This window comes from Pseudopipra pipra, chromosome 15 (assembly GCF_036250125.1).
Source record: "Pseudopipra pipra isolate bDixPip1 chromosome 15, bDixPip1.hap1, whole genome shotgun sequence".
Lineage (NCBI taxonomy): Eukaryota > Metazoa > Chordata > Aves > Passeriformes > Pipridae > Pseudopipra > Pseudopipra pipra.
In genome coordinates, this window is record NC_087563.1 from 11145044 (window position 1) to 11165873 (window position 20830).

A 20830-nucleotide genomic window follows, 5' to 3' on the forward strand; every position below is an offset into this window, starting at 1 on the left:
AGGCTGCAGAAAGTCACCCGTGCCGCTCCCCTGTACCCGCAGGTCCATCCCTGCCCGAAGGATGCGCCGTTCCCGGGCATCGGGCTCCCTCTGGTGACCGCCGGGAGCGGCGCCGCTCCGGCCCCGGGAACTGGGGACAGATTTTGGTCGTGCAGGACAGGCTCATTTTGGAGAGAAGCTCTAATGTGTCCTCCTTGTGCCAACTTGAGGTCAGCCCTGCGAAATCGAGCACAGTGCAATTCTAGTGGCCCTGATGCTCTGCCGGAGGCGTGATCAGGCTCCAGAGTTGGTTTAAAATGTTGAGGTCCCCAGCCACAGGAAGGACATGGACCTGCTGGAGCAAGTCCACAGGAGGCCACCAAGATGATGAGAGGGATGAAGCACTTCTCCTACAAGAAAAGGCTGAGAGAATTGGGACTGTTCAGCCTGGAGAAGAGAAGTCTCTGAGGTGACCAAATTGTGGCCTTGCAGAACCTGAAGGGAGCCCACACGGAAGAGAAGGAGAGAGATTATTTACAAGGACCTGGAGTGATGGGACAGGGGGAATGGCTTCACACAGACAGAGAATAGTTTTGGATGGGAAATTAGGAAGACTTTGAAAATGTGGGGGTGGTGAGACACTGGCACAGGTAGCCCAGGGAAGCTGTGGCTGCCTCATCCCTGGGAGTGTTTGAGGCCAGGCTGGATGGAGCTTTGAGCAACCTGGCCTAGTGAAAGGTGTTCCTGCCCATGGAGGGGGGTTATAACAAGATAATATTTAAGGTCCCTTCTGGCTCAGACCGTTCTATGATTCTATCAAATACTGTTTAAATGTAGAGGGGCCCACAGCAGAGCTGTGCACAAATGGGAACAAAGCTGTTGAGCCTCACACCCTCAAATGTTCCTCAAATTGCCCCAGCCATCCTCCTTTCAGGATGGGTGTCTCTATTAGCCCGTTTTTGCTGAGCTCAACAGCTGTTCTTGCAATGGATCACGCTGACAGATGCAGGCAGGGAGGCACTGGTGCTGTGAGCTGACCTAGTAAATTCATTCTGTTTGTTACTTGTGCCTTGGCTCTCCCTGCCAGCAGCTGGTCTTCCCCTGCTCCTGAGACAGCTGTTGGGCCAGGATGCTCCTGCAGGGCCCATTGAAGAGCTCAGGCACAGGATGCAGTCTCAGCATGTACCCTTCATATAAAAGGCAATGACTTCCTTGGCCTGAGACTACTCAATCCCCTGTCTTTCTCAGGCTGTTGCTCACATTTCCTGGAGACACTGGAGGAAGAAGTTCGGGGACAGAGAAATGCAGCTGAAATAAGCTGGGCTTTGTATGTCTAGGATTTGGGGAATGATTTTAGTTACTCTGCCTAATGCAATTACTGAGATTTAGTGTCAGTGGTGTGACTCCAGGCATGACACACTTGCTCCCTTTTTCACTGAACCCAGCTGAGACTTGGACTCTGCCTCTGTGAAGCTCTTCCCCTCTGTTAAAGCTGTGAAAAAGGAGAAAACCGTTGCCTGAGCAGCTGTGGGACAGCACAGCCACAGAGTTGGTGCAAGTCCCTCCACCCCAACAAGGTCTCAGAGGACCTTCTGCTCTTTGCTGTTTTGTCTTGGTGGCCTTTCCAGGTCCTGCTAATCCCTTGGAATGCTCCAGGCCGTGGTGGTATCTCTCCAAGGCCTGGCAGGATGATGATGCTCCTCCTCTAGTGAGCACATTGCAGAGCACTGGAGGGGGCAGAGTGCAGTACTGGCCATGGACACTGGATGCTCCCACAGACCAGGCAGTTTTATCTTGTCTGTTCAGTGCAGTTCAGCTTTGCCCTTCTGCCACCAGGCTGTGATCCTTGCAATGAAGTTTATGTAAAGCCCAAGCTCCTGGACTGTAGTGATTAGGTGAGACCTAAACTTCTACCTCCCTAAACACATGTATGTATTTCTATATGCATTTATATAGTTTAAGCCCATCTGATATGAGGTCAAACCATGACTCAAGAAGTAGGCTGATAAAACTCAAAGACAGAAAACCAAACTTGTTTGAAACATCAGCATAATGTTGTATTGTAGGGGAGAAACAATTTTGGTGGACTAAAACCCAGGCCCTGTTTTGTTTGTAACTCTGATTAGCCCTGGGTCATGTCATGCAAGTGTTCCTCTGGTAGCTCCAGGAGTCTGGTAGATGCCACAGATGCTGAGACAAAAATATGATCCTCCTTGCTGAGCTCTCATAACAGCCCTTATTCCTGCCTCCACAGGAGTGGAGGAGATGAATGTCCAGGGCACTCTGCTCTAGGACATGAGTGTGGGTATGAACACCTCTGCCCAACTACAGCACGATCAGGGCTGGGGAGGGATGGCAGGACCTGCAGATACCACTTCAACCTTGCTCTGTTGCTTTTGGGGCATGTCTGTGCTGTCTTGAGAAAGTCCTGTTGTGTCCATGTTTCAGTGAGACTTAGGAATAGGGAAAATGCACTTATCCAGGGGTCCAGGAATGGTTTGAGTGAGTACATTTGCTGCTAGGTCCTTATAGAGCTAGAGAGACTGACGCTGGCTGCAGGAACACCCTGCCCCATCTCTTCAGGTAAGATCAGGTCACTCTGTGCTGTCTCTTGCCCCTGTAAAGCTGCTGCAATCCAGCTGTCGCTGGCTAATTGGCTCTGGCAGAAGCTTTAGCTCAAAAGCTCCTGTCTGGTTTCCTTCCCAGACTTTAGTACACTGCATGTCCCATGCCTGTCCCAAGGCTTCTGCTCAACTGTGGAATGGCAAGGCAGGAAGGGGGTGTAAAGCTCAACTGATTCTTGTAAAAGATCGATCAGTGCTGGAAGCTCTTCCCGTGGCTCTCCATTTGCACTGGTTACTGCTGAAATTGTCTGATAGCTTAGTAATGTTGCTGCTCTCTGGCTTGATTGAAGTGTCTTTGGAGGTAAAAACGTGACTTGTTTTCCCTCCATAGTTTCTGGAATTGTGCCCTGTACTTGACTGAGTCATGCACTGTGGGTCTGTAATTATCTGTGCTACCTACATATCCATTAAGGGATTTTATATGTTAATCTCACAAGAGCTACTGCTCATTTTGACGTTTTCATCTTGCCGGCTGCCCATAACCCCTGCAAGCAACATGCTGGGTTAACCGCAGGGTGAGTAGATATGCAGGCAGCATTTCTCCTTGTCTGCCTCTCCCTAACTCGCCTTTATCCCTGATCCCAGCTGTGCAGGTGGGATCCCAGCACCCACCTGAGGCTCCTGGACCAGCACCGAGCTGTGGGGCTCTTGGCACATGGGCTTCAACACGCCTTTCCAAGCATCAGAGGGTGATGACTGGCTCTGCATCAGCAAGGTAAGTGCAGCTGGACAACAATTTTGTAGCATCTCTAAGTTTAAAACCAGAGAAACTGTCACATAACTTGGTCAGGTATTGCTGGAATAAGTGAAGGACAAGCCATGCACTCAGTTTTATCAGTGAAAACAGTGTCATCTCATTTCCATAAAACTGAATCTTATATTATTTACTAGTTGCAGAACTAAATCTACCTAACTTTACTTAATCTTCATCTGTCTAAAGTAATGATTTTTATAATGGGTTGTTTGACAATTTTAGTGAAACAATCAAACCAATCATATCAGATTAAGGAAAAGAATTCAGTGTAGGTTACTTAAATTCTTAAAATTTAGGACCACTTGAAAGTGGAAATGCACAAACAAAATGCAACATTTTGATTCTGTTTAAAGAAGTCAGAAGTTTCAAGTATTTGCCTGCTTTCTTCCAGTTGTAGCTACTCATTAAATCCAAAACAAAGTAGCCTAACAGCTTCTGTTTATCTCAACTAATTTACTATTTCTGGGGGTGTGGATCTTGCCTAGATGTGAGTACCACTCAGTGTATCTGAAGCTCAGAATTTCCTTGAAGTGTTAGACACAAATTATTTAGTTTTTAATACCATTTGTCATAGAAAAAGACTTCACAACATACCTGTTATGTCACATCTGTAAGGCATTAATCAGATTTTAAAAAATCCCACATCACTTTATCATTTTCATTTCTGAGGCAGTTTAATACACTTAACTTTTCCAAAAATGTGCTTATTTTGGTCCTGATTCAAGGAATATCCATCATTAGGACAGCAGAGGGACCCAAAAGTGCATCAGTTGCAGTTTAAGTGACTGCTTGAAATTCTGCTCATACTCCCCTACTAAACTGATGCAGCTTTCACTGCTCACAAATGTCACATGCCTGTGTATGTCATGAAATGTGAACTGAATATAGAAAATTGGGTAAACAATCGTAAGTTTTGCAAAATACAATTTTAGAGCCACCTCAGCTTGCCCTAGGAAGCAGGGTGTCTTAGACAGTTTTACTAGAATTTGTTAAATAGTTTACATTATTCTTCCTGTGCCACCATTTGTTCTTCCAGTATGACCCAAACTAGGGGAAAACACTTAAGGGACAAAGTTTGATGTCTACCAATGCATCTCTTGGCTTTTAACACATCAATAATGTACAAAAGCCATCCAACCACTCAGTCATTCCAATGCCACAGCACATTGCCTGTCATAGAGCAGGAGCCCACTGGGGCAATGAAACAGAAATTGGGAGATATGACAGACCTCAACATCAAGAACCTTTCAAGAAATGAGGAAAAAATTATAGAGTATTGAAGGAAACAGAGGAAAGGAGGGTTTTACCAGCAATATTACTATGAGAAAATGCTCAGATAAAGAACTCTTGAACATCAGCTTTGACACCCATTTTTTTTTTAATCATCTGTGGACATTTTCCTGTAATATGAAAATTTAAATGACTTCTCTGAACAGCCTGGGAATCATCACTCATGCCCAGCTGTCTGTGCTCAGGAAGGAGCATGACAGGTCCAATCCAGGGGTTGATCTTGCAGCAAGTAGAACAGACTGGAGATGAAAAGCCCAATCAAATCTGAAGGCTGAGATGTTTGGCTCAAGCATTTATACTGAACTATGACTTCTCTGATGCTCTAATCCTGAGCTTGACTTGCTTTCCTCTCAAGAGCAGCATAAATAGTGATGAACAAGGCTCCCACTGTTGAATACCAAATGCATTAACACCACAGATATTTAGCACTAAAAATCTGATACAATTTTAGTGTTTCAAAACACCAAGGTCAGTCTTCTGGGGTGTTGCAAGTGGAGGAGGTGACATCACTCAGCAGCAGGGCCCCATACAGGCTCTGCTCCAGGTCACCCAGTCCCCTCGCATGCATGAGCTCCAACCAACCCTGGCTCCTACCATGATAAATGATAAAAGCTGCTCTTTTCTGATATATAAACACCTTGACAAATGGTGGGGGGTGAGCAGAGCTAGTGGGCAATTCCAACTAGAGAGTGGATGGGAAAAAAAAACCCAACAAAACCAACAAAAACTTCCAAGCAATGTTAATGATGCACTTTTTGCTGTGCCTGGCACCCCACCCATAGTGCTCAGAGCATTATGCAATTTGAGAACAAATTCCCTTTGACTTGTACCCATTCTTAACAGGAAATGAACTGGTAGGAAAATTATTTGCTAGGAGAGACATAGAAATTAATGGCATGGCATTGTATGTGTCTGTGTGTGGCAAGGACACAGGCCAAGGTCTGCATAGACTCCTGAGAACTAAATGAGCATCCAAGTGCTCAAAGCAGAATCAAAGGATCTCCAGAGATGAGCAAACTTCCTAAACAAACATAAATAATGAAGCTCGGGGCTGTATGAGAAAGCTCATCAGTATATAAATAGTTCATTTTGAAATTCCCTATTATAAAACACATTTAGAAAAGGGTAGGTGAATGAATGGGGAGCTTGAGGCCTTGTGTGATTACCAGTGATCTAAAGGATAATGGGGGGTGATACAGATGGGCTGAGAAACACAGATCCAAAGTAGACCAGGTGCAGCAGGTAAAGCCAGGAGAGTCAAACTTGGCACCATGAGCCACTGGAGCCATTTTTCACCTTTTCTCTAGGAAAACCTAACCAGAGATGCTCATCTCTCCATGAGGCAGTGCTTACTGAATTTTCTGGGTTGCTTATACCTAAAACATGCCCTCATTAGTGAAGAGCCCATTCAAAGCACAGATGTCAGCACCACTCACTGGTAACAGCATATTGCTAATATTACTCACACAGGAAACTCGTAACACTTGGAAGATGTGCCTTGTCTTCTCTAGGATAGAACAGTGTTTTTCTCTTCTAGTCCTGTTATTCTCTCTCTCAACATTTCCTTTTCACAGAAATTTTTCTCTGTCAATCCCCCAGCCAAAGCACTTCATCAGGGCCCTACACTGGATGCAGCAGTCACCCAAACTACTGCACAGTAGCACCTGCCACAACTGCTGCAATGCCAATAGTGTAATGTAAAATAGTGTAATGTAAATAGGATTCTGCCCCCTGACACCAGCATTTCTTGTTTTAAGCAGCTGTAATGAATTAGGAGAAGTGAGTATTTTTCTTTACCCTTTGAAATACAGTTTTTACCTGGCCTTTGTCTTACTGGGGGCAAGCATTCAGCGCTTCTCACATCAGTCTTAAATACATCCTGAACAGACAGAGTGGAAAATTGTCTTAAACCCTTTGGCATCCACTTGCTGTCAGTTGAATGTCAAGTCAGGAATAAAAATTGGCAACTAGCTGTAGATTTCACAGTCATGCAGCAGGATTTGTGGAGCTGAATTTGCAGTTCCGTTCTTGGCTTCAGCTGTCACTCCATGTACTTCCAGTGATGAGCATTCATGCCACAGCGAGGAATTGGAGTTGTCAGATATCCAGGGCTTACTGAAATAACTTCATTTTAAAATGAACTGTCTCTTCTGGTCTGAATAATCAGACAGAACAACATACAAAATGTTTGACATGTATTGGGAGCCTGGTACAGTCTCTGACACATGAAAATATTTGGAATATTTCAGAATCCATTTAATGCTTCCCCAGAGTTTTGCAGAATGGTTAATTACAAGCTCTGTAATTAAGCCATACATTGCCTTTGATTATGCTTCAATCCTATTTCTTTTAATAGAGATTATGAAAGCCATTGATCAAATACTTCTCAGGCACCTCAATATAATCTAAAAGGAAAATGTTAACAGGCAACTTATAAACTTTGCTGTTAATAGTTATTCCAAGGCTCAACTACACTTAGGAAATGCAAGTAAGTCAAAACTGCCCTCTCTATTGAAAAGGCAAAACAAAGAAATCAGCAGAGGTGTTTTCCTCTGAATTTATAAGTAATAAATATGTTGTTCTAGAGCTAAGCAGAAAACTAGCCATTTATCCTTGCAGTTATTCTGGTAGTTTGGCACAGAATCATATTGTATGTATAGCCCAGAGAAGCCATGTAGTACAGTGAGGAGCTGTTGTGAGTGACCCACTGTCATCTTCCTGAGCACCTCCAATTCTATTATTACAGATATTGGACCTTCTTAGCCTATTTCAGATCAGCAAATACTCTGAAATTCTGGGACAAAATCACAGTGTCATAAAAGACAATCAAAATGGATTTTTTTAAAATGTTCCTTGTATAAAGCAAAAGGAAGGAGTATTGCTCATTTACTGTTAACCTTCTGTTTGTAGACTAACTTTAAGCAAAAAAATATGGGCATATCTTTGAATACATTCCCTTCGTTTGGCTTTCTCTCTCTGCCCACCATAACAAACTCTACAGGTGATTCAAGTGCAGCGCCTTGACTTTTTTCAATTGTTTAAATTCAAAGGAATTCCACTGCACCATGTACCAGTCCTACATTCCATTATCTATGTGGCTGCAGTCTTTCCAGTAAAGGATCACTGTTCTAGCCTCAGGGGTTCTCCCTGGACTGTGTGTACAGGAGTCAGTCAGCTTCTAGATCAGAAATCAGCTCTAGGAGACAGAACTCCAGATATTCACCTTCCACACTTACCTAAAACGTGATTTTTATGCATCAGGTTTCTGGTTTACCAGTTTAAAACACAGCTTGGGTTGGCACTAAACCACACAGAGCCGTGGATATGAAACTATATTTTCTGACAGGTCACTGAGCTGGAGCCTCGTGTGCTCAGCCCAACAGCTCATTTGTGCCTGCTGTCCTGACAGTCTGACATGTGCTGTCAAGGTTCCTTTCCCAGCCAGGCTGGTGCTCCACTATTCAGCACCACTGCCCTAATCTGCAGTGGCACATACCAGTCTCTTACTTAACTACTGACGCAAAACCCGTGTCTCTGGAATCCAAATAAATCCTCCAAAACCCCCAAAATTAGTATTATCGATGGTTTCTCTATTATGCAAGCTAAATGTTTAAGGCAGCACAGGACACAAACTATGAAAAAGGTCTTTATTATTTACACAACTGCTACAGTTCCTTAAGAACAATATATACCATTTTTATTTGAAAGGGTCAGTCTTCTTTCAAATACATGAACTGCATAATGCACAAGTGTTGGAAATGCCAAACAGCAGTCACATCACACTTCTCTAGTGCAGGCATAAGCAGCGCAAGTAAATGATATTTTAAGAACAGTATGGCTGAATATTGTATTTAAACACAGTGTTTGCACTTTGACAAGATTTAGCTAGAAGAGAACAAGGGTTTTGTTCATGCTTTGTTTAGGAATGTGACTTTCCCATCTGAGGTTTAAACCCTTTATCTGGCATAGGGGAATTTTTCAGGCAGACTGCTTTTCACTGACCAAATAACAGTGGGTTTCTCTCTCTCAAACTTCAATCTTTTGTTTTCCAGTAAACACTGCTTTATAGTACAAGTTCACATACTGGGGTAAATTTGCCACAGAGGTGGTACTTTCCCATCTTACTGTCTTGCACAGAGAAACACTGACATACTAATACATACCAAACTTAGACAACTTGTAATTTATAGACTTAAATACTGGAATGGGAGAGGGAGACTGTTTCTAAAGATGGAGGGAATAGAGGACTTATACAATTCATACATTGCCAAGGTTGGCTTTTTACTCAACTTTTTTTGGTCTAAATATTTCTTTCTAGTTTCAGAATGGTTTTGGTCTTTGATGGTTATGGTTGTACTTGGGCAGCAAAGGAGAGGAACGTATTTTGAGAAGTAACGCCAGAACTGAATGCAAGAAAAAGCAACTGACTTGTTTCTCCCACTTTGAGCTTATTGCTGTGATCTTTTAAAAAACCCACAACCAACCAACTGGAAGACCAAGTTTAGCAGTCATTCTGGCATTGGGTCCAGTGTCCAGCACTATTATACTCTAGCATAAAAGCAAGGAAAAGTCCAATGATCTTAGTGATGTTCCCTTCAACTCAGTGCCACACAGTTTTATTAGTGTTATTGTCCTTGCTTCTTTGAAAGATACCTGAAAGAAATAAAAGTACAGTTTTTCACAACATAAGAGGTAGGCACAAATATATCCAGGATCTTAAGATCAAAGTATGAATCTGCTTTCTTTTCTCACTAACAATGCCCCTATTGATAACCCCAAACTAGAAATGCAATCAACACCACTTATGATTTTTATTTGATTTCAACATTTTTCAGTTCCCTGATAGGTTATCTTACAGTAATTCAAAGTCATGTTTTTAGTTAGACTCTATCAGGCTTTTTAAACAAAAGGGAGGAAGGAAATGGAAACCTGTTTTATTTAAAGAGGATGGAAAATTACATCAGCTGGAAAAGTGGCTATTACATCCCTTAAGATAAAAAGGCCCATTAGTAATGGCACTCCTTCAAAAAAATTCAGCACTTCAGTGAACAGTGATCCAGCATAACCTGAAAAGAACAGCCTTCCACCAGCTTCTTTAGAGAACCTGAGTGATGTTAAATGGCTTATATTCTGATCCCACAGCTCTCCTAGCACTAGAGCTGGAACAATCCGTGGTGTGACAGTGAAGGCTTTGCAAATATTCCAGGAAAAAGAATTCAACCAATTTCACTGACAGTGTGAGTTATCCAGTGACTTTCACTGCTTTTAAGGTTTAACATTTGACTTTCTGCCTAATCAGAAACAAGAAAGAAAATTGTACCAAGCCTGCAAGGCTGTTCTTTTAAGCACTGAACAGGTGGTTTTCAAACAGCAAATTGCACACACTTTTCTTCACATGCATTGAAGCTTCAGGCTGTTGCACAAAACCATTAAGAAGAATTTTGCCCAAACACTTCAGCTAGTTATTTTCTACCAAGAGTTAGGTTGATAACTGGTGCCCTGAGCACTTGGAAAACTCTTGTTCATAACACAGTAACTTGGAGCTGATGAATACTATGAAACCACAGAACCAGGGTAGTGACAGAGAACCACTCTGTGACACCCCAGACCTCTGAAGTAACTGCCAGAAAAGTTGCCACCTAACAAAGGAGCTGGGATCTGAACTGACAGCCTAACTTTGCAGGGAAAAGAGAGAGATTTCCAAGAATCAGGTTCCTTCAAATATTCTTTTCCTTTTAGGAAGCATAATTGCATAATTGGCAGTCCTGAATACTGGAGAAGTATGAAAACACAGATGCATTCTGTCAAAATCTTATCATTTTAGGGAACTTGCCCAAACACTACAACCTTATTAAAATTCTACTCAAACTGAAGGATCTTCATAACTTCATAAGTGATGCCAAAGTTCATCAGCTCCACTGTTTCTGGTCTTTGTAGAGACAACCTCAAGCAAAAGATGTGAGGTCAGGGACAGAAGGAAGCAAGAATTTTGACTTTGTTCTTACCTTTCCCAATGTTTGTGATTCAGCTCCAAAAAGTCATCTAGTTTTGCTATTTCTTTGAGGTATTGAGTGAGCTTTAGAAGCTCCTTGTCTTTATCCCGATTTAAATGTGCTTTCATAAAGGGCCTTATCTACACAAAATAAATAAACTGAGTATAACCATTGGTTCACAAAAAAAAGTTTTAGATTCTTTATCATTTACCATGAATTAAGGTATATTTTCAGTACTATCTCAAGTTATAACTTCTTACAGGTAGGAGGAAGAAAAACCTTTCCATTAGTGGTCACATCCAATTTGCCCTGTTCTTCCTGCAAACTGGACTGTGGGGGTTTTGCTTTGCACCACCCTGGAACAAATTTGTTTTCTCTTGCACTTTTTTGAGCCTTCCCCTCCCAGACAGACTGATAAAATGATCTGGAATGGACTGGCACATTTTCTAATATGATTTCACAGAGATTTTCGCAAGAGGGGTTTTCAGCCCTGCATTATGAACTTTCAAATCTGAGCTAGAGGGACCTCTCTGGATAATTCTCTCCCAGCAAGATCTTTGCTATTCTTGATTCTCCTTCCAATTAAGATCATCTTGTTAGATCTCATCAACTGCTACCCTTTTCACATCATGGATACTTTCAAAGAAATCTTGAATTCCTGCATTTGAAAACATCTTTTTCATTTTAAAAGAAATTTATGAAATTTCTTTTAGTACCACACTGCTCTACCATTGTATATACGAAGAAATTTAGGTTTCATTCTTATTCAGAACCAGCACTAATAACAGAGCACAAACTGTTTGACAGTTGTATAAAATGAAATATTTGCTGTTCTGTATCAAAACAGCTCAAGGTACTAATTATTTATCCAAAGAGAACACTTGTGATTACACTGGCATACTACCATGAAGTACAGTCACTTGTTATTTGATTTATTTTCTGTCTATTTAATATGACCACTCTTGAGATTGAACGTCATATATTTCAATGGTGCCTGTCAGCAATGCCCAGCTCAATTATAGCTTGCAGGTATAACTTAAACATAAATCATAATTTTATTGATTTTGGTAGTCTCTTAAAAGCTCAGTTAATAGTGAAACAAAGTTTATTTAATACTACTCTTAGGGAAATATTAATCCAGACAAATGGCACTGTAAATAAAAAATAAAATATGCAACTTTTCTAGTTAAGAATAGCCTTTCCTTATGATATGGCTAAGAAGTATGAGAAAATACTATTTGAAGGATGAAGAAAAAGTAACAATAAATGACAATTCCAGTTTACATTACCTTGAGTCCATTTTGTGGATTCATTAGGAAGTTTCGGCCAATATCATCAAACATAATAGTATTCTTTTTGCTGTAATATTCTGAAAACTTTCCCCAGATAACACCAAGAGGCTTCACCTGGAAATACAACACATACAAGGTACCTGAGGCAAATCAGATCATATACAGGAGCTGAAAATACCATCTATAGGAACCTGATTCCAAACTTAAACAGACACTTGTATTCTTTTCCTTTAGCATTAGCAGGTAGTTTGGCTTTAATAAAGGAAGATATGTGAAATAATATAACATAATAAATACTCCACACTAAGGATAAGCTTTCTGTTGGTACTAAATTTTCTTGCAACCGTTACCTACTATTTGATTTGAAACCTGTGACATACAAATGCATGACTCAAAATAAAACATTAATAGAGACTTTCAGTAGCAAAAAAAAACTGTGATTCCAAGATTCTTACAGTTTTCTTGCATGAAAACTTCAGCACAACTTTATTGTTGAATATTCCAAAAGGGTATGGCAACAAGTCAGCTGAATGTAGAAAAAGATCAGGAGAAAATAGGTACTTACATCTATTAGTCCTCTTCGAGGAGTGTGCACTGTTATCATGGCAGCACTGTCCAGCATGAAAGTTATCTTGTAATTTGTGTTGGTACTCACTCCAAGCTCCTGCATCATAAAAATTTACTATTAAAGCTTCTAATTAAGACAGTTTTACTGCTGAACAACTGGAGCCACAATTACAACACATTGTTTGTCACAGGGTGAGCAGCGGAGGATTACCAGAGACATGCTAAAAATAGATATCTGGGGCAATTTAAATTTGTTACACAATGAGAATCATAAATGTCCACTGTTCTACCATGAGAAAAAAGCTGATAGGAATTTATTTTTGCAGTGTTTAGTAGCAGTAACTTAAAAACTGATGTCAGCATAAAATCAAAGCAACTTTGCAGAAAAGGCAAAATACAGAGAGGCCTTGCTCATACCTTTATGCACAATCTTTCACAAGTTCTACATGCCTCAACTTTACTACCTATAGCAACTGTGTACTGACTGCTATTTGTTCCTTACAGTGAGTTGCACAAACCACAGCCCAATTTAAGATGAAATATTTGTAACAGTTCATTGTTAGCATCCCCTCCTGTACATGTCCAAGACATAAGCCAGAAATCTGTCAGTTTGCACTTTAAAGATTTGATAACTTTTGAAATAAAGACTCTAAGGAAAACGTCCTTTTTAAAGCTAAAAAACTTTAACTAGATGAGAGAGCATCATTTCCATTTCAATTCCTTTCAAATGCTGAAAAGTAGTAGTAAAATCTGCTGACATGGTATAACACAGATATTGCTGATGACTTCTGGTGTGTCCAACAGCAGTAATATGCAAAGCTACATAACAAGGAGAAAATATCCACTGAAGCAGCTCTCCTGCAAATATCCAGCCACATGTAACTGATTTGCTTTCATATGAAAAAGTGAATCTGGCAGATGAAAAGCACTACCTGCCTGGGTCAGTATCCTGTTATACTGACAGAACCAGCTGTTCTAGACTGTTTGAATTCCAGGCATAAATAGATGGCAAATGAGAGATTAAATTTGGTTATCTGATACTCCCTTCTTTTTAGTGCTGTTCCTGCTTTGTAGTTTAAAACAAAAACTTCAGTGCCAAGCATTGCTGGGATCACTGTTCCCTGACAAAAACTGAAACTTCTGTAGATAAGCACCCCTGGTGCCACCAGTTTAAGGAGAAACAGCAGGTGCGATCTAGTGGTAGGAATCTCAATGGATCAAGATTCAGGAACAGGTACAGAGAGAGATTCAGTAACATGAAAGGGCTGGGAAAGCAAACTAGAAATGTAGAAAGGTGACAAGTGCAGGGGAAACAGCCCAGTTTTGAACACTGGTTTTCCACAAGATCAAATCCTTGCACTACACTGACAGACACAAGATAAACATGTAACACTGCCACGTGAAGTACAGTGTTTGCAAGGCTCAACACTGATTGTACTTGCACTAACTTCACTTTACAGTTCTGACTACAGGTTCCCATTTCTGAGATCACTCTGAGGCATTTTTGTTTAGAAAAAAATTGTAGAAATTAATTATTTTGAGGAAGAGAACACTAGAAAAAATGTGCTTTGCTCTGTTAAAACCTGAAAAAAATAGTGTATAATAATAAGTGGAGATATAAAAGCTTAAACTTGGAAAACCTTTTCCCGAGATGGAAACAAGCTTTGATTTATAAAATGCCCCAACCCACCAACCAAACACACAGCAATTCTTAGTAAGCTCATTAGATTTACAGCTAAGCCTGACAGTAAATATGTTTACCACGGGGTTAGCTGTGCAAAACTGGCTTCCTGCCCGATTTCAGTACGGAAGAAACCAGGACTGAAAGAAGAGCTCTTACAGGATGTTTAATAAGGCAGAGGAAGTCACAGAACCACACAGCTGCAATAGGTAAAGATAAATATGAAGAGTTTCCTCTTGATAACCTACTGCAGCATCTCACATCTGTCTGCTCCTTTAAAAAAAATTACATTTAAAGACTAGAGATCTATAATTAGAGGTGAGATGAAAGCAACTGTGAAGGCTGCATGACAAATTCAAGTTTCAGTAGGTACTGACTTGAGTTTAGTTCTGCTAAATTTAGCACCTATGCTGATAGTTTGTGTGGAATTCTAAAGTTAGACTTAATCTAGTTTTTTGATGGAGACAATTTAAAGTGACTACGAAAATTTAAAATACTGAGGTTATGATTCATACAACCTCCCCAGTTTCTAACCCGTTCTGTAACGATAAGATGAGCCCAACTACACGAAGAGTTACCCAAACCAGGAACCAATCACACATTTTCAGGACAACTTACTTTCATTTTGGCTTCAATCCACTTCATATTAGTAGCAGCTGAAACAAATGGGAGAAAACAGAAAGAATACTTCATCAAAATAAGTCATTAACAGGCAAAAAATGAATAAGCCAAGAAATTGCTCACTTCATAAGTCAAATTTTTACACAAAATTTAATTTCAGAAAGATCTCTTTATTGCAGCTTGTAGGGTTACTGCCTTTTAGACAGTCTTCCTTCATGGAAGTCTGTTCTTATCTGGAAAAGCTTACTTTTCAGATGAAGAACTAGATAAGCAGTGCAAGTGTTGAAACCATTTTCTAGATCAGCTGTTACTAAACTCTACAGTCTGCAGGACCATAAGGAATGGGGTACATCTGGTTTGAGGAATCACACTGCCTGTGCAGATTTCCTCCTGGAAGCAATGATAGGAATACATAAGGTCTGGAAAGGACAAAGTCTCAACATTGCCCACTTACCTAAGAATATGTAGAAATATTGTTCCAGACTACGAAAATGACATTTTGCAATATAATTTTAATATGGTTTGAACCCTGCTCTGGCTAAAGTCTGTTCTGCAGCTGTTGGACAGGAAATAACCCAGCATGCAAAGGCAAAGGATCAACCATCCCTGTAGACAGGAGAATTTCGTTCATTTGGAAGTTCACTAGGTATTGTCTGGATGGAGATTATTTGTAAAGATCACTATCAAACAGTGTTTGAATGTTGATTATATAGTTCTGTTACTTCAAGCACTTGTTTGTTTGTACAAAGTAACACTCAGTAAAGTGATGCTGAGACCCATTGCTGTCAGCTTTTTCACATAAGAATTACTATTTTTCTAAAATATCCCTAATAGCTGTGTGACTTACAGCCAAACATTTCTGTATTGTTTCAGTGTGATTCACACTAAAAAGCAATATAAAAACCTCCTACCTGGAGTGTCTGCTCTGAATGACAATTTACTCTAAACTCTGAGGTACTGAGTATAAAACTTACACCAAATTACAATATCATAATCCTCATATGCAGAAGTCAGGAATTCATGAAGGTATGGCCTCATCAGTTCTACCCCAGTTTCAGCACACGATCTGTGGTCTAAAAAGAATATAAGAGATATGCAATTCATTATTAAAGTATAAGTTATTAAAGTTCAGACTGACTTTCCTATCTATCCAAAGACCTGAAGAGTTTCATGAAGGAAACACTGAGGCACTATAAGATCATGCATGAATTCATAGCAAACTACCATCTCTGTTTTAAAGGTAGAAAGAAGAAGCAGAGAGGATATTTATCTGTTTATCCTTAGAAGACCTTGAGGGCTTAGCTAATAATTAAATCAGTTCTCTGAGTATGAGTATCTTTGAAAAGTCAGGACAAATAGTTCATCTGTGCACTTAGCAAATTTGTAACAGGACATATATGAAACAGACTCCTTAAAACCTAGTCCAGCTATTTTGTAAGCATATATCAAGCTCATTTCAGAGATGCAAATATTGCCTGTTCCAATTCAAAAACTGTTGCCAAAACCTGCTAGCAGAAGACCTTTAAATAAAAATTTTAAACTCAGTAATGGGTTGAATTTTGATCTTAGATTGGAAACAAATCTCATCAAAAAGGAAAGCTACTATTTACTACTCACAGTTATGCTGCCATGACACACCTACATCCCAGAAAAAATTAAGTCAGAAGGAAAATTCTGGCTTCCAAAAAAACCAGCTTGACAGAATTTTCAGGTAAAACATGCTTTTGTGAATGTTTAGTAATAATTTGTAAATAAAATTTGAAGCTATTGTCCCATCCCCCCAAAAAATGGAGTCAATCAGGTACAGACCAGGATGACTATCTTACAATATCTTGCCCTGCCACAAAACACAAGGTGTCAAGAGAAAGACTATTTAGACAGAATACTAAATTGCCACTTTTTTATATCTTCTTGCACTAAAATCAACACCATGCAACATTTTAAAAGCCAAATGCTTTTTAAAATGTGAGCAGAAGACCACAAAATCACACAAAGCAGAAGGTATGTTGTATAAGACAGCAAAGCAAAACTCAAGAAATGTGATCTGGCAAATAAACCGAGCTCTTAAACAAAAACATACCACAAGTTGCATAAAAACTCACCAAAAAGTGTATAATCAACATCTAGAACCAGCAGCTTTTTCCCTTCTCTAGGAGGATTCAGAATTTCCACTTTGTATTCTTTAACTCTACGGGAAATTTTTAGTAGATTTTCTTCCCTAATGTAACAGTGCAAAAAGTTACAGTTAATTAAAATGCACATTCTACATTCAATAAGAAACAAACTGTTTTAATAGCTAAAACTCCTAACCTATTTTCTACTTCCACAACTTCCTCTTCGATATCAAAGTCATTTACCACGTCATCGTTATCGGGAGGTGGCCCAAGGACATCTTCCTAAAGGAATAATAATAATAAAGGATAACTAGAATCACAGAAGGAAAATAGCAACGGATATCAAGTTTCTGTTACTGCACATTACAGGACAAAAATACTATTTAACCAAAATGATTTCACTTAAGTAGTGGAAAAAATTACTAAAGTATACTGACGATCGATCAGATCTGAGAAGTCAGAGAATATCATAATAATGGGTTTGTACTTCAAGTTCAGAGAAATACAGGAGTTTCATGAATACACACTGCTCTCAGAAATCTTCAGGAAAGCTAACTTTACATAGAAAAATGAATGCAAACAGAAATCTACTGTACTATATAATTTAACAAATGATGACTGAAATATTCAAAATTTAAAATCGCAATTTAAATTAAATTTAATTAAATTAAATTTAACCTAATAAACAGGTAAAATATTTACCAAACTCTCTTCACGAGTGCCCATCATCATTATTTTTGTATTTGGTTTCAACTTGAGAGCTCCAAGCTTAACATCATCATCTGCAGGTTTGCCTGTAACACAAACAGGTAATATTTGAATTTTTTTACTGGGATAGATTTTAGAAAAATGTCAATACATTTCATGCTTAACTGAAATAAGCTCCCTGTAAAATACCAGATATCCCAAGCTGTATTATCATTCTCTTCCATATACAGTGTCCTGGTTTCAGCTGGGATTGAGTTAATTACCAGGTAAATGTATCAATAATAATCAATATCCAGTGATTTATAAAATGTCTGTATTCATGTTCACTTGAGAGCTAGAACTGGGAGGTAGATGCCCTGTTAGTGGGCATCTTGCCTAGGTTTAGAGGATGTTTGTCCTTAAACATCTCAGGCACATCCATAACAAACATCAAACAAGAATAGTTACCCTTCATTTTAAGCCCAAGTAGTTTTTGACGCTCTGGTAACACTCCAGTAAGGCCTTTAAGAGACTGTTTCAGGTCCAACACTGTGTCTTCTTCTGACAGCGAGGTTATTGTATACTCCTGTCCACCCCATTTTATTATGAGAGAGAGAGACATCCTTGAAGCATATGTTCAGTATTGTTTTCTGAAAAATCTGCTGCAGGAGGAAAACAAAGATCACGTAAGGAAGAAATAGGAGAACTGCTCTTTTCAGAAGACAAACCATAACATCTATTTAAAGTATTCTTGATTTTTTATTATATTGCACATCAAAGAGCTGTTTGTTTCGCATGAGCGGATGATAAACATGTTGACAAAGTGTTGAAACAAAGGGATAAAGAGCAGTGCTGGAACTGGGGCTCTGAGTTCCACTTTGATGTATTTAGCAATGTCACATTCACCGTTGGCTGTGTGTTCTGTGCAGGTACAGCCTGTGCACTGCACACCCAGCACTCGAGCAGAGCACTGCAGCGCCGTAAAAGTCATTGCAAAGCTCAGAAACGTCCTCTGCAACACTTATGCAACCAAACCACCCATGGGTACCTTTACACATGCAATAATAAACCAGCAAATATTAAATACCTAAAATACATAAACACACAAAAATAGTTTTCTGAACACAACAGTCCATTTTTGGCAGTGGATTTCTCTAATTCCTTTCACTGTACATTACCTGCAGTAATACACACCCCAGGTCACATCTCACTGTAGCAATATCAATGTAGGAATTTGAAAACAAAGCCAAAACATACACCTGCACAATGCAATTACACTGTAAGAACTGCACTTGCATTGCAGTGCTGACAAAACAACCATAATTATACTCTCCTTAGTTTACACAGCATCGTTTATACAAACTGTATTTAACAGTTCAGTCCTACATTAAACACAGCAGAAATCCAAGATTTTTAGGTTAATGCAAAATTAAGAACGTGGTTTTGTCTGTTAGGGTTTGGAAACAGAGAATCAAGGAGCTAGAAAGGTATGAAAAGGCTGATACAGAGTGTCAGGAGATGCAGAGAAGGCCTCTGCACCACTGATGGTTAAATTGTCCTCAAAAGACTGCTATTCAAAGAGAGGGCAGACCTGTGAAAAACCTGAGGCTATCCACCTTCAAGAAATGCATTACACCAATAAATGCAGGTCTGACAACTCTAAAAAAATCTCAGAATCCAAAAATCTGATTCTTCTTCTTCTCTAGCATTGTATTGTCAGTGGTTACCTGCTCTCAGACAAAATACTTCTCCTTTATGCAGTAAAAGCTACTGGGAACAAACAAGCAATTGCTCACGTATCCCCACCAAGCTCAGACCAGGTGAGAAGTAGGCTAGATACAACCTGCTTGCTGAGGACACTACAAGCCTCACCTCCACACTACTGCCCCTGTGAGTCCTGAAAGCAAAGGAAGAGGAAAAGTGGTATCACAAAAAAAGAATGGGTTTTTTTCCTTTTTTCCCCGAATATTCTCAAATCAGATAGGGACCTGGTATTATACTGTGAAAAAGACTCATGAAGAAGGGGTCTTGGAAGCACTAAGAGGTTCGACTGAGATTAAGGCTGCAATGTCAAGCAACGTTGATACATAGGGTTACTGCCATAAATTATTGCTGTCCACAATCCTTGGACTAAGTTTACAGAAAGAAGGGTTTATTTGCCTGTTTCCTTACCTGTACCATACACCTCAAATCATTCTGCAAGGAAACGTACAGGGAAAGAACTGCAAGAAAACTTCTCAAGTCTCTGTCTAGTGCTAAATCGAAACGCTCATCCCTCCAAAGCTGAGCACTTGACCAACCCTTGATCCTTACACAACCACAGCCCCGTCACGATGAGCAGCATCAGGGACAAGGCACCTTTATCCCACACCAAACACCACGGGACCGAATCACTGAACACAGGAAAGCAGATCAGAAGCAGAGGAAGACACGGGGAGAAGGGCTCTACCATGGGGGCTGGGTGCTGTGAAATACAACTTCCTTGGGTTAATTACACCTCCTGAGCCTTCACAAGGCCCTTGGACCACCAGGAGCCAATGGATTGGAAGGTCACAGAGAAAGCGTTGAAGTCGTGCTGTGAAATTGTAGCATCGCACCGATTTATCTTGGCAGATCGCGAAGAGAGACATCCACATCTTTAAGTCCCACTAAGCAACATAAAGATAAAACCCCCGAAGCACACAAAGTGCCTGATGAGCCGTACAAAGTGCGGCCCCGTAACAGGTGGGGAGCGGGGTCTGGGGCCAGCTCGGTGCCAGCCCGGGATCGCCCCCCACCCCCGGCCGGGCTGTCCCGGCACCGACACGGCCTTGGCGAGGGGAGCTCCCACACGGCGCTGCTGCGGCCCCGGCGCCGCTCCCGCCCCGCGGGGGCAGCGGCACGGCCGCCACCACCGCCCGCCCCCGCCTCCCTAAACCGGCCCGGCCTCCCCCCCGGCCCCGCCGCACCCACCGGGCTGCCCGGGGCCGCCGATCCTCCCCCGCCGCACCCACCGGGCTGCCCGGGGCCGCCGATCCGCCCTCGCAGCGCGGAGCGGCCGCTCACCGGCCGCGGCACCGGCCCCGTCCCGTCCGCCCGCAGGAAGCGGAACTGGCGCCCGGCGGAAGCGGGAGGCCCCGGATGTGCGCGGGGCCGGGCGGGCAGCGCCCGCGGGGCTGCTCCGTCAGAGAGCTCCCTGGGAGCCGGGTCGCGCAGGGAGCTGCGCCCGTGGGAGCTCAGCGCCGGGGG

General features: G+C 41.1%; 1 protein-coding gene across 3 annotated transcripts; it reads right to left on the reverse strand.

The window, feature by feature from the left end:
* Positions 1-8280: 8280 nt before the first annotated feature.
* Positions 8281-20692, reverse strand: UBLCP1 (ubiquitin like domain containing CTD phosphatase 1). Of its 3 annotated transcripts, none has more exons than XM_064671908.1 (11): positions 20596-20692; positions 18071-18264; positions 17618-17709; positions 17112-17197; positions 16904-17019; positions 15776-15874; positions 14799-14836; positions 12498-12596; positions 11930-12046; positions 10653-10780; positions 8281-9300 (listed from the first exon to the last, which is right to left on the reverse strand). In XM_064671908.1, exons 2-11 carry the CDS (start codon positions 18222-18224, stop codon positions 9273-9275), a joined length of 957 nt encoding a protein of 318 aa, XP_064527978.1. In that variant the 5' UTR covers positions 18225-18264; positions 20596-20692; the 3' UTR covers positions 8281-9272. The 3 variants fall into 3 exon arrangements, with proteins under 3 accessions (XP_064527978.1, XP_064527976.1, XP_064527975.1); XM_064671906.1 differs by having other exon boundaries at positions 18071-18261; positions 20555-20679; XM_064671905.1 differs by having other exon boundaries at positions 20555-20679.
* Positions 20693-20830: the final 138 nt, after the last annotated feature.